The 14,846-nt window shown below is 43.7% G+C and overlaps 1 protein-coding gene across 8 annotated transcripts in view; it reads left to right on the forward strand.

Moving 5' to 3' along the window:
* The window catches only part of FERMT2 (FERM domain containing kindlin 2), a 159,642-nt gene that overhangs the window by 83,243 nt on the left and 61,553 nt on the right, over positions 1 to 14,846 (forward strand). For all 8 annotated transcript variants that reach the window (XM_084834608.1, XM_084834628.1, XM_084834597.1 and 5 more), the window contains one exon: positions 8,162 to 8,296. In XM_084834608.1, coding sequence (XP_084690734.1) covers positions 8,162 to 8,296 — 135 coding nt within the window. The remainder of the gene's footprint in view (positions 1 to 8,161; positions 8,297 to 14,846) is intronic.

Here is a 14,846-nt window from a genome sequence, read left to right on the forward strand (position 1 = left end):
CTAGCCTGTGCCACTGTCAGCAGTGAAAGGGATAACAGCTTGAGTGTTGGTTAGAATCATAGAATAGTAGCGTTGGAAGGGGCCTACAAGACCATAGAGTCCAACGCCCTGTTCAGTACAGGAATCCAAGTCAGAGCATCCCTGACAGATGGCTGTCCTTCCACCTCTTCTTAATCTCATCTGCTTCTGTTAGGTCCCTGCCTTCTTTGTCCTTTATCATGCCTGTCTTTGCACAAAACGTTCCCTTGATATCTCCGATTTTCTTGAAGAGATCTCTAGTCTTTCCCATTCTGTTGTTTTCCTCGATTTCTTTGCATTGAGGTGTGCAAAATTATGCATGGTGTGGAGAATGTGGATAGGGAGACATTTTTCTCCCTCTCATAATACTAGATTTTGGGTCTTCCCATGAAGCTGATTGAGATAAAAGGAAGTACTTCTTCATACAGTTAATTCTCACATAGTTAAGCTATGGAATTCACTACCACAAGACATAGTGATGCCACCAATTTGGATGGCTTTAAAAGGGGGTTAGACAAATTCCTGGAGGAGGAGGCTATCAATGGCTACTAGTCGTGATGGCTATATGCTGCTTCCAGTATCAGAGGCAATATGCCTATGTGCACCAGTTGCTGGGGAACATGGGTGGGAGAATGCTGGTAAGTCTTGCTTGTGGGTTCCTGGTCAACAGCTGGTTGGCCACCGTGTGAACAGAATGCTGGACTAGATGGAGCCTTGGTCTGATCCAGTATGGCTCTTATGTTCTTACAATCCAGCATGGCTCTTATATTCTTACATGCTTACACACGCGCGTGCACACACACCTTATGGAAGGTGCTTCCATCCAACTTCCAGCATCATTGGCAGAGAAAATAAGCAGAGACCTCTGAATCAACACTGGAGACATTTGCATAACCAGGCACTAACAGCTTTTTATTACAACATGTTTTAATGCAGGAGCATTTGAGGACATCCCGTGAATATGAAAGAGATTAATTAACCTACAATATCCTTGTTTGAGGACTGAGTGGGGAGAGATGGGATGACACATGAAGCTGCCCTTTAAATGTTGATAGGATAGTAAGAAGTATGGATGGATGAGCATGCTTGGTCAGGAGAGGACAAAATGTCTTTAATTTCCTTAAAGGTCAAAACAATTAATGCAATTGAAACTATTAAAGCACCTCTAATAATGAATGTCTAAGCCACGTATTCCCTTACATGAGGGGGTACACTTTTCTAGAATGTCCTGTCTGTTAAGCTTTTTCCACAACAATGAATGTTTGAAGAATGGGAATCTGATGCAAACTTAATATATTTGCCTAAGTTGGCTTCTGAATATTAATAACCGTTGAGCATATTATTTGGCTTGTTGTAGAAGCCTATATTCTCTTCTAAAGGAAAATAAATTTGTCCATGAGGATGCAGGGTATAAACTTAAATAAATATGTGACTCCTTGGTAAGGAGAGGAACTGAGTAAAATCTATTGTTGTGTTATCAACTGTGTACCGCTAAGAGCTCTTAATCCTTTTAGACTAACAGGGCAGGTCAGATTCTGATTGCGGAACAAGGATGGCTTCTCTGGCGCCTCTTAGAAACCTGTACTGTATTTCACATACTGCTCTGTTCCAGTTTACTGGCACCTTGTTCAAAGGTATGAGTGCCAGGCTTCAGAAGGTCAGGCAAACAAAACAGTTGATATGTCACTCTTGAAAGAGCTTGGATTAGAATGTTGTGGAAAAGCTTGTATTTTGTTCCTCCACCAGCCTCACCTGACGTAGTTAAATATTTAGCATACTGTCTAATCTCTGTGTAAAGTAGTCAGTTTTATCATGTTGTATTTTGTGGTTTTTAATTTTTTGTGAACTGCCTAGAGAGCTTTGGCTATTGGGCGGTATAGAAATGTTATAAATAAAATAATCATATTTACTACTGCCCATGTAGCCACTGGATTACAGTAAGAGTGTAGGCCAGGGGTGGGGAGCCTGTGGCCCTCCAGATGCTGTTGGATTACAACTCTCATCATTGGCCATGCTGGCTGAGGCTGATGGTAGTTGGAGTCTAACAACATCTGGAAGGCTCGCCATTGGTACCCTAACCCTGGTGTAGGCTTACGAACTGGCGCACAACTGCTCCTCCCACAGGTTCCACCAGAGCCACTAAAGTGACCTGAGCATACCTTCTATGTAGTGAGAAAGCCCTGGCACTTTGTGGTCGCTGCCACATTTCTAGAAATCCTTTATTCTGGGGTTTGGTGCAAGCAAAGCAAGACTTCCTGAATAAATACTGCATCTATCAAGTGGGCCCTAATGCACAGAACTTAATGCAACAATATATGTGTTAGCCATTAAGGTTCCACAGGACACTTTGCTGTCCTTCGTTTAAACACATTTCACTTAACTGCTCAGGGATAGATATGAGAATACTTGACTGCGTTATTTATCTCTGTTCTTGGTTGGACTGTTTGAGGGTAGGGCAAGCTAATAATAATAAAATCTCCTAGCTTTTCAGTCTGTGGATTGATTTGCAATAAGAATCCCACTTGTCCTTCCTCACAGTAGCCCTGGGAGATAAAAGATTTATTCAGTGTCACCTGTGTCTGAATAAGAATTCAAATTTATGGGGCAGTGTGTTATTCCATACTAGCTGAAAACTTTTAAGAAAGAAATGGCAAGACTACATAAGAACATCAACAGAGAGTTTACTACACCACTTTAAGGAGAGGGTTATCTGGATTTGGTGATGGTGAGACAACAAACTAGAGAATGATGTGGATGAGAAATCTGAATTCACACTTTAGCAAAATATGCTCTGGGCTCCGCTGGTAGGGTCACCCGAGACCAAACTCATGACATAAGAAGTTGCTGATGATAAGTTGTAGAATAATATTTTTTTAAACTTTCCTTACTTTAAGCGTTGACAGGCTTTCATAACAACAACTCACCCATTCTTGTAGAAGAAATGCTCAAACCAGGATTTTAAAATTTCATTGGCAAAGACCTCTGAAAAAGAGATTTGGCCTAGTTGGTGAAATTAGTATGTTCTAGCTTACTGCAGTAGCCATCCTCATTGTAGAAAATGGGCTTTATGCCTAATGAACACTTTTCTAGGTTGGTTAATTACATATGTGGAATAGATTCAACTTCCATCCTTCAGAGCCTTGCTGGAGAGGAGGAAAGTTTCCTTTCCCAGTTGATATTTACATTGTTGCAGCACTAAACCAACAAAACTACTCTTCCCACCCCCCCCCCGTGACTGAGGTTCCTGCAGGCCTTCTACAAGAAGTGAAGGAGAACTCAATTCATTACCCAGAATGTTGAAGGTCCCTAGAAATTGTGTGTGCGTGCGCATGCATGCATGCATGTGCATGCTGTATAGGCAAGTAGCCCAGTCTTCCATTTTGCTGTCTTGGCCTACTCAACAAGAGTTTGTGGTATGTTTGAATAGGAGCAGAGGCTCCATGAACCTGACCTCATGGTATAGTTCTTCCTCAGATGACCAGGGGAGAAACAGTTCTCAGGAGTGCCTGAATTTCTTAAGGCCTGATGTGTTTCAGAAAACAAGTTTCCTTCCTCAGGACCATTTGGTAACCTACAAAGTTGCAGAATGAGGCACTTCTGAGAACAGCTTCTCTCCTGGTCATTTGCTGCATTCATCACCTTTCCCTTGTGTTTTTTCTTGGTATGCTCCTGCCTGCCACTGCAGCATTACACTGCTGCCTGCTCCCCACCTCAGTAGACAAGAGGTAAAATAAAACCATACAAGGTGTATGAGGGGCTATTTACGTACAACAGTGGCTCTCCACTAATACTTGGACTTGTGGTGCACTTGCCAAAAGGTTAGTTTTATACAATGTTACATTGTGCAGCACTCATAGAGGAGATTCTGTGCCCCTACCAAAGCAATTGGGACTGGATCAGCTCTTGTCCCAGCCCTGTGCATAATGGAACACCCCTTTTTTACATTGGTAAAATTTTCCATTGATGGGAACAGTGTTTTCTGTGGGAAATTGCTACTGATGAAAATCAACCAGTTTTAATTACTTTTGCAGATGCCATGGTTCCATGGGAATGCATCCCTAGTTATTATCTCGGCCTGTCTCCCAAGATTTGAGTAAGCTTACTAATAATAGTTAGGTGACACGGATTGCTACAATCTTATGATGCTTTTTAGTTAGCAACTCCTAAGGATAGAAAATCTAAAAACCTAATTACTAGCTTCAGAACAGAGAAATGTTATTTATTATTTACTAACATGAAATGAAATTTCTAAGCAATATACAAATACAGTATAAAACCATAATAAAATACTACATAAAACTTTATAAAAACTGTTCTGCATTAAAAAAAATGCTGTATAAGACAGTAACATGACAGCAAGAAAAAAGACAAGATCATCATTCTGGGAAAGCTTGCTGGAATAAGTGAGTTTTCAGTAGGCGCTGAAAACCCAGAATGGTTTGTGCCTGTCTAATATGTACTGGTAAGGAGTTCCAGAGAGGGGGTGCTATGATACTAAAAGCCCTATTCCATGCTATCATGGACCAGACCTCCTATATCATCTGATGAGCACAGCAACCAAACAGGTCAGCCCAGGCGATCTCTTAAGTATCCTGGTCCTGAGTTGTTTAGCGCTTTGTAAACAAGTACCAAAATCTTAAACCTGATTTGGTAGTACAAAGACAGCCAATGCAGTTTACTCAGTATAGATGTAATATGCTGGCCAGCTACACCCCTATCTGGACAGGGATAATCTGGCTTCAGTTGTCTATGCTCTGGTAACCTCCAAGTTAAGAGTACTGTAACGTGCTGTACGTGGGGCTGCCTTTGAAGATGGTTCGGAGGCTGCAGCTTGTGCAAAATGCAGCAGCCAGACTGATAACGGGGACCAGAAGGTTTGAACATATAAGACCGAATCTGGCCCACTTGCACGGGCTGCCTATATGATACTGAGCTCAATTCAAGGTGCTGGTTTTGACCTATAAAGGCCTACATATCTCAGGACCACAGTACCTGACAGAATGCCTCTCCCAGCATAAACCAACCTGTATACTAGGCTCTGCATCTAAGGCCCTCCTCTGGGATCCTCTTCTGAGGGAGGCTCGGAGGGCGGCAACAAGGGAGAGGGGCTTTTCTGTGGTGGCTCCCCATTTCTAGAATAATCTCACTGATGAGGCCCACCTGGCACCAACATTGTCATCTTTTCTGCGCCAGGTTAAAACTGCCCTCTTTCAGGCATTTGGCAGCATATCATGAGTCTCTTGATTGTCTCTGGCTGATTGTTTTAAATTGTTTTAGGTATATGTTGTTGTTGTGTGTTATTCTATGTCATCATGTGAATGGTTTTTATATTTTATATAATGTACTTCAATGGTTTTTAATTTTTGTGAACTGCCCAGAGAGCTTTGGCTATGGGGGCAGTATAGAAATATAATAAATGAAATGAAATATGCTAGCAATAAACTGCTCCCATTACCAACCTAGCTGTGGTGTTCTGCACCAGTTGCAGCTTCTAAACCAACCTTAAAGGCAGCTCCATATAAAGTGCAGTCCTGTAATCCAGTTTTGAGGTTACCAGTGCATTGACCGCAGTGGCCATAGTGACAAAACACTTGATAACTCAGAGGAAGGGCGTCTTAAAATACTAGGCCAGCTCTGTTTAATAGCACTTGTATTATAGGTGCTGGGGAAATTTGTAAATCTGGTTTTCATATTCCCAGGCCAAAACAAGGTGTAGTAACATTACAAGCATACAGTGCATATTACTACTACTTAACAATGATTTATTGAAATTAATGCTAGGTGCTGTACATACTATAGAAGCGACTTTCTTAGAAACCAAGTGTTCTGGGTGGGGAAAGACCAATAGAATAAAGATGACATGGGGGATTGGTGCTTTGTGGGAGAGAAGAGAGGTGAAGAGGCTATGGTGGTCAATAAACAGTTTTGCTGAAGAACTGGATTTGGAGAGAAGCACTTGGAGGAGACAGAAATCTTTTTGAAAGAAAGGCTGTGGAAACTGTTCCAGGTGGATGATTTCCAATTTAATTTGTGCTTCTGCCTGGTATCTGGCACATCTTAAACACACACACACAGCAGAAAGCCAAGCATCTCTTCTCCCACCTCTCCTCCTGTATTCTGGATTTGTGTTTCAAACCCCTTCTAAGATCCATTAAAACTTACAAAAACAAAGTGCCTGGGCACACTAAAGTCCAACACATTTAGGGTGCAATCCAATGCATGTTTAGACAGAATCCCAGCATTCCCCAGCCAGAAATGCTGGGAGTTGTAGGACTTTCTTCTGTCTAAACATGCATAGGATTGTACCCTTATTGTGGCAAAAGCTTCCGTGGAGTATTTATGTATTTGTTTACAATATATGCTATAGCAAAGTTCTCTGGGGGGTTTCTAACAATAACATACAACTATAAACAATATAGATGGGGTGTAGAGCCTTTGTCATTTGTGAAAGTTTATGTATAATAGTTGTTTAGTGTGCCACAAGGCTGTTTGTTCTGGTACAGAACAAACAAACATTCTAGAGGGTAACACCCCTCTAGAATGTAAAAATGTTAAAGCAGCAGTGACTTACCACTGAATGGAAAAGTGGACATTCAAAGTGCTTCCACGCTAGGAATCTAGAACAGAATCACCATGTTTTGTTCACTCACTTTTTATGGGGCATCCATGTTGTCATCCTGTATTTTCTCAGACTGCAGAAAGTCTGACTTTCTTCATACAAATGGAAGAGTGGTGCAATCTCCACAGGTGTATTATTTATTTAATTTATGTAATTAATATTTGTAGGCCACCTTTCAGGGCTGGAGCCCTCCCAAAGCGGTGAACAGTAAAATGCACATAATACAATTCATAATAAAAAGATGTGATAATTAAACCAGCAAAAGTTTCACAAAACAACAAACATCAGCATAAGACAGAACCTACAGCATTGTCGCTTTAACCCAGTCTGATAAAACATAATAGGGAGAAGGCCAGAGTGAAGAAGTAAATCTTCAGGGCCTTCTTAAAAGCATGCAATGCTGGGCCCCGGCAGACCCCTGATGGCAACTTATTTCAGAGGTGCGGGGCCACAGCAGAAAATGCCATCTCTTGTGTACTTACCACCTAATTTCCCTCACAGGTGGGCAAGTGAGAAGGGCCTCTCTTGCTGATCTTAAATTACAGGCAGGCTGATAAGGGTGAAGGCAGTCCTTCCAGTAATTTGGTCCCAAACTTTGTAAGGCTTTAAAGGTCAAAACCAAAATTGGGTTCAGAAAGACACTGGTAAACAGTGCAGCTGGCACAGTGTATCTGTAGATGCCTTTAGCAACACTCTTCTGTCTTTCTTAAAGGGTGCGGTTTTGATGTGACTAGGGATGTATCAGAAAAGTGAACCTATCACAACGCAGCAGACGTTGAGCTACATCTATATCTGTTTGCAATAGACCTTTCCTGCCCTCTCCTCCCTCTGGTAGTCCCCCACCCCACATACCCATAAAATTGGTTCCAGAGGATTCCACAACCTTCCAGAGCAGATGGGGGAGGGGCTGCAGGGGGAGGGGGAATCCGCTTCACAGGTGGATGCTGTTCCATCAGCAGACATACTTCATTCATTCATTCATTCATTCATTAAATTTCTATGCCACCCAATAGCCAAAGCTCACTGGGTGGTTTAAAACCCTAAAAATACAATACGACCGCATAATATAAAACCATATATGACAGCCTAATATACAACCATTCAAAATATAAAACCAATTTTTAAACAATCAACAATGACTGGATTTCACCCCTTCATGATAACCTTTGTGGTGGTTGTCATTTTATGAGCCTAGTATTTTAAGTGATCTTTTTAATTATTGCTAAAATGTTTTCCATCTACATTTTTTTAAAATGAGAGGCATATAGTGCTATAACACCATATTGCTATAAATGTTTATTTGAAGAAAAAAAAATTCAAAATCCTCCGTTTGTGTTACTGCTGAAATGGTCATGAACAGAAAATGGTCATGAAAATCATTTTTACTGTTACAGCAATATAACACCATAATATAAAATTAACGCTATAACATTATGGTGTTATAGTACTATTCCTCGTTTTTATGTCTACAGAATGGAAAAATATTTTCTTTTTAAAAGGTAATTCTTTGTTGACCTTTCCTAGACATCAGACATCCTGAAGAACTCTCCCTCTTGAGGAAGCCGAGAGATCCAACAAAGAAGAAAAAGAAAAAGCTGGATGACCAGTATGAAGATGAGACGCTTGAGCTGGAAGGACCATTAATCACTCCTGGATCAGGTGGAGCCTATATTTTGCTTTAATGGAATAAGAGGGCAGGTTGGTGAAAGAGAGAAGTATGGAGAGTAATGTGAAAGAGGCACTAAGGGAAGGAGGAGAACGTTTAGAACTGAAACTGGAGCAGATGCTAAAGGGAAAGATGTACAATCGGACCTAACCTCTTGATGGCCGTGCAGGAAATGGCATTGCATTTAAAGTCTGCAGAATTCATTGGAGAGCTGTATAATATTTAGTAATGATAGCATTTAGCATCCATTCACCCTGCTCCACAATTAAGACAGTGGCACTGTGTCAAGTGCTCTTTTGACTATTGAGCCAGATGCATGTAGTCATTTGGCCTTGTCCTGACACTGTTACAAGATAACAGTCCATTCGACTCTATGTCAAACTTGGGGTGGGGGGCTAGTCTTTCTGTTTCTTAATTCTCCCCCCACCCCCACCCCAGTAAAATGCACTTCTGCACTCAATATAATGGGTGATAACATACTTCTGTGCCCACAGAAGTGCTAACCTTGTATATCCGTTCAAGAATAAGGAACTACAGTCCTCCTTTACCCCCAGGTGGATCACAGACAACTTCAAACGTTTTTTTAAAAAAATCCTGTTCGTATCAGTATTTGTTATTTAATGGCAAAGTCTGCAGATCTTTCACATATTAAAAAGTAGTCCTGTGTACTTTGCCTTCTCTAATAGTGGAATCACTTGCACGTGCAAGTTGCGTTGTGATCTGTTTCTAAAGAAGAGATTAGATTGGAGAGTGTGCTTCTACATATAAGTGGTGAATTTGAAAAAGATGGAACATTTCCGGGTACAGATAGTTTGAGAACTGACTGTGGCCGAACTACTCTGTTGTACTCTGCTGTGACCTCTTGAATACATTTCAAGAGCAGATACTTGGCGGCGGGAGCGGGAGAGAATGCACTAATGGGAAATCAATAGGTGCTTCTCTATAAGCTCCTGGACAATACAGACTTCTGTGGGGGGCTTTTCAGCGATGAGGAAGAAACCTGGAGGGAACAAATTCCACACTGAAAAATACTTCAAGATGCAGCATTGGGATCCCCCAACTGTGGGTGGTGGTTAAGTGTCGATAGCTACCAGGTTGAGATTCTTGGAGCGGGTTTCAAATGTAGTCAGAGCACGTGCCGTTTTCTTCCCTCATCTTCCCCCTTCTGTATGTGTTTCTTACACTCTGTGCCCTTTTTGATGTTTATAGCGCACTCTATCCTAAGGACTTGAGACCGGTAACAGAATTCCAGATTAATAGATGAGTGGATCCCTTGCCCTAATCTAGAATTGCTGTTACCTGCCCCAAATCCTTAGGATAAAGTGGGATATAAATGTTATTAAATCTGAGTTTGCATTATGGAAATCAAGGACTGTAGGGTTATTGTGAAAAGTTAAGGCTAAAGATGTGTGCTGTCCCTGGGCTCCAGTTTGCCATGTGTGGGCATGTGTATTCCTTCATTCAATTTATGAGTCACCCTATAGCCGAAGCTCTTGCGGGCAGCGGTGTACATGCACACACCAGAAGAATTAACCTTGAAGGCTATCTTCCTTATTTCCATGAAGGGCCATTAACTATGGTGTGATAGAAACCAGTTACCCTGGGACAAGTGTATGTGGTAGTCTAGTTTGGACCTTTCTTCCTTCCTCTCCCACATATGGTGAGATTGGGGAAAAGACTAGGGTTTGTGCATTTCATGCCTGTTTCCCTCAATGTTAATGCCCAGACTGGGAGATCCTGCAGTTATTTGGATGAGGGCATCTCTTCTCTTTTATTGAAATGTCTTTCTTGTAGTGCAGCCTTCCCAAACTGGGTGCCCTCCAGAAGTGTTAGACTGAAACACCCATCATTCCCAGCCAATATGGCTTTGTCCACGCTGGCTGGGAATGATGGAAGTTGCAGCCCAACACATCTGGAGGGCACCAGATTGGGGAAGGCTGCTGTAGTGTTTTCAACATCCAGAGTCAAGGGAACTCCCACATTCAGACAGCTGCAGGATCTTCCATTTTCAGGAGATCACTTCGGCATGCAGTGGGGGGAATGGTGGAGGAATAGGGAGGCAGTGTGGAAACAAAGGCCTGCTCCCAGTCTCACTATGCATAGAAGGGGAGAGAGGGGTGGGAGATAACAGTCTGAACAGCCTCCTTGTTGATACTTGTTTTGGGTCAGATACAGGGTAGTGCTAAGCTCACAGTTGGTGGGAATGTAGGACCGTGTTGTGATAATAAAAAGGCTTTTCTAGGGAAATACTTGAGTTCATTGAGTTGAAAGGTTTAACATCAACATGAAACCACTGGGGGAGGTTATCCGGAGGTGTGGGCTGAGGTGCCATCAATATGCAGATGACACCCAGCTCTACCTCTCTTTCTCATCAAACCCAGGTGAGGCAGTGGCTGTTCTAAATCAGTGCCCGGGCACGGTAATGGACTGGATGAGGGCCAATAAACTGAAACTCAATCCAGACAAGACGGAGGTACTGTTAGTGGTTGGTTCGTCTGCCCGGCTAGGTGATATTCAACCTGTTCTGGAGGGGGTTGCACTCCCCCTAAAGGATCAGGTTTGCAGTTTGGGGGTGCTCTTGGATCCAGAACTGTCACTTGAGGCACAGGTGAACTCAGTGGCACGGAGCACTTTTTATCAGCTTAGGCTGGTATACCAACTATGCCCTCATCTGGACAGAGAGAGCCTAGCTACAGTTATCCATGCTGTGATAACTTCTCGTCTGGATTACTGCAATGCGTTATACGTGGGGCTGCCTTTGAAAACGGTCCGGAAACTTCAGCTGGTCCAAAATAGGGCAGCAAGATTGTTAACAGGGACTGGCCTGCGAGCTCATATTACGCCAGTACTTTTCCAGCTGCACTGGCTGCCAGTCCATTTCCGGGCCCGATTCAAAGTGCTGGTGTTAACATTCAGAGCCCTTAACGGCTTGGGGCCAGGTTACCTGAAGGATCGCCTCCTCCCATATGTGCCTGCCCGGACCTTAAGATCATCATCAGCGGCCCTTCTCCGTGAGCCCCTGCCAAAGGAAGTGAGGCAGGTGGCTACTAGGAGGAGGGCTTTTTCTGTTGTGGCACCCTGGCTCTGGAATGAGCTCCCTAGTGAGGTTCGCCTGGCACCTTCATTGTATTCCTTTCGGTGCCAGGTGAAGACCTTTTTATTTTCCCAGGCATTTTAGCATTTTAGCTTTCTAAATTTTTATCTTTGCTGTTTTAAATCTGTATTTTAAACTCCTGCACTGCTGCTAGGTTTTATTGTGGTTGTATTGTTATATTGTGGTTTTAATGTTCTATATAATTTAAATTGTTTTATTGTGTGTTGTTTGGTTTTAATTTTTGTGAACCGCCCAGAGAGCTTTGGCTATTGGGTGGTATAGAAATGAAATAATAAATAAATTTTAAAAAATTCATAATGGGCCTTTTCCATGGCAGTACCATGGCTCTGGAATGCCCTTTCCTATAGGGAAAGGGCCATAGTGCTGTTATAGAGCAGATGCTTTACATGCAGAAGGTCCTAAATTCAATCCTTGTCCTCTCTAGGTAGGGCTGGGAAAGACCCCTGTCTGAAACCCTGGAAGTGTAGAGTGGCAATACTGAGGTAGAAGATCTGAGGCTGCAACTTCCTATGTGCTTATGCTCTTGCAGTTGAGACCCATCTGGTCTCCTTTCTAAGTTTCTTTTGACAGAAATTGAAAACATATTTGTTTTGGCAATCTTTTAATGCTTGGGTACTTTTTTTTAGCACATTTATCTCGATTTTAAAAACATGTTTTGTTTTCAGTTGCTGCTCTCAGTCTCTACTGGTGTGTTTGGTATCTATATTTTTATGGCTGTAAGCCACTCTGAGTACAATTGTAGAAGAGCTGGATATAAAATAAATTATATTTTTTGCTAATGACTGCACATCCGAGGGATTTCTGGATGAAGCAGATTATCTAGATCCATTTCAATCTGGTTTCAAGCCTGATTATGGGGCAGAGACTGCTTTGATCGCTTTGGTGGACAGTCTATGGCAAGAACTGGACAAGGGGAGTGTGTCCCTACTGGTTCTGCTGGACCTCTCAAAGGCTTTCAATACCAATAACCATGGTATCTTTCTGGGGGATTCCTGTTTGACGCTGTGGCCATTGGCCTGTGGTGTCCCTCAGCGTTCCATCTTATCCTCCATTCTATTTAACATACACATGAAATTCCTGGGAGAGATTGTCCGGAGTTTTGGTGTTCAGTGCCAATATTCTGTTACAGTTGTGTTTTTAATTGTGCTGATGATGTCCAACTCTCTCTCTCTCCTTTCCATCCAAATCCAAGGAAGCTGTTCTAAACCAGTGTCTGATGTCAGTAATGGACTGGATAAGGTCAAACAAGCTGAAGCTTAATCCAGACATGACAGAAGTAATCCTGGTTAGTCAAAAGGCAGATAAGGGAATAGGGGTTCAACCTGTGCTGGATGAGGTTATACTCCCCATGAAGACTTAAGCTTGCAGTTTACACTCTGCCTTGAACAGAGTTTTGGTGGTGGCCAGGAGTGTGTTTACACAGCTGAGTGCACCAACTGCACCCATTCCTAGAGATGGCTGATCTGGCCACAATCATGCATGCCACAATCATTTGGTTTGGACTACTGTAACACATTCTAGTTGTCCGTTTGGACTACTGTAACACATTCTATGTGGGGCTGCTCTAGAAAACTGTTCAGAAATTTCAGCAGGTATAGAATGCTGTGGCCAGAGTGTTGAACAGGGCTGGTTACAGGTGGACTCTGAGGTGGACCCTGAGCCTGTCTCTGCCCCTGCCAAACAGGTACTTAAGGCAGGGCTGACAGAGGCTGCTCGGGAAGAAGCTTGTTGGGGAGAGGTCCAGCTGCACTAGGTGGACCCTAAGCCAGTTTCTGCCCCTGCCAAACAGGTACTTAAGGTGGGGCTGCCTTATGAAGACCCACCCACTGTCTCTCCAGAGATACCAGCAGCAAATAGCAGCAGCAGCAGAGGGCAGCAGCTTTAAAGACCAGGAAGAAAGGGGCAAACACAGATCTTATCTGCTCATTCTTAGCTGCTGCTGTCTTTTATATTCATTTATACTGTTTTATATTTTACATCTTAACATTTTAATATATGCCTGGGAAATCCATTGAGCAACTCGGGGGGTCGGGGAGGTGCCCCCATAAGTGTGGTCAGGGGTAGGGGGAGGTATGGCGTTGTGGGATTACCAAGCCATCTAAGGAGAAGAGGGGCTGAACGCCTTATGGCTATCCCCTCTTCTGGTTCTTCCCCCAACCTGATGGTTCCTGGTGGCCTTACCAGTTTGCCCTCGGGTCTGGTGGTGGTGGTGCTGAATGCCAGGTCGGTCCAAAATCTCCCTCATCCATGATTTGATTGTGGATGAGGGGGCTGACCTGGTATGTATTACTGAGACTTGGGTGGGGGACCTGGGAGGGGTTACTCTCTCCCAGCTATGCCCTCCTGGGTACTCAGTGCAGCACCAACACCGACTCAAGGGTCAGGGAGGGGGGGATGCCGTGGTCTATAGGAATTCAATCTCCCTCTCCTCTCTAGGCTTCCTGCTCATTCGAGTGCAGATCTTGAGTGCTTGTACCTTATGTTGGGTACCCGGGACAGATTAGGGATTCTGTTGGTGTACCGCCCACCCTGCTGCCCATCAGACTCCCTGCCTGAGCTGATGGAGGTGGTCTCAGGCTTGGTGTTGAGGACGCCTAGGATGATGGTCCTGGGGGATCTCAACTTCCATACCAAGGCCACTGTATCTGGGGCGGCTCAGGACTTCATGGCTGCCATGACAACCATGGGGCTTCTCTCAACATGTCATCAGCCCAACACATATAAAAGGACACACGCTTGATCTGGTTTTTTCGACTGGGCAGGAGGATGGTGATCTGAAAGTGAAGGAATTAACATCTGTCTCTTTGTCATGGTCAGATCACTTCCTGTTGAGGTTTAGACTCTTGGCAGCCTTCCCCCTCTGCAAGGGTGGGGGACCTATTAAAATGGTCTGCCCCTGGAGGCTAATGGATTCCAATGAATTCCAGAGGCCTCTGGGGGATTTTCCTGCTGGTATGGCTGGTGCTCCTGTTGAAGCCGAGGTCGCTCTGTGGAATGCAGAGATGACTCGGGCGATTGATCCGATCGCGCCCAAGCGCCCTCTCCCTCTGAGCAGAGCCCAGCCAGCTCCTTGGTATACACCTGAGCTGAGGGCAACGAAGCAAGAGGGGAGACGGCTAGAACACAGGTGGCACGCTGTGACGAGTTTGCATGGCACTTTGAAGACAAAGTCACTCAGATTCGTCATGAATTGGACACCACGATTAATGCAGTTCCATTGGTAGAGGTGTTCAGAGCACCGTCTGGTCCAGTTTTATCGGATGAGTTTCAGTTATTGAGGCCTGAGGATGCAGACAAGGTGCTTAGCCAAGTCCAATCAACCACTTGTGTGCTTGACCCTTGCCCTTCATGGCTTATTAAATCAAACAAGGAGGGGATGTCCGGCTGGGTCCAGGAGGTTGTAAATTCCTCCTTGAAAGAGGGAGTGG

The sequence above is a fragment of the Heloderma suspectum genome, chromosome 1 (assembly GCF_057233095.1).
Source record: "Heloderma suspectum isolate Gila_16-S chromosome 1, 16-S_ref, whole genome shotgun sequence".
Classification (NCBI taxonomy): Eukaryota; Metazoa; Chordata; class Lepidosauria; order Squamata; family Helodermatidae; genus Heloderma; species Heloderma suspectum.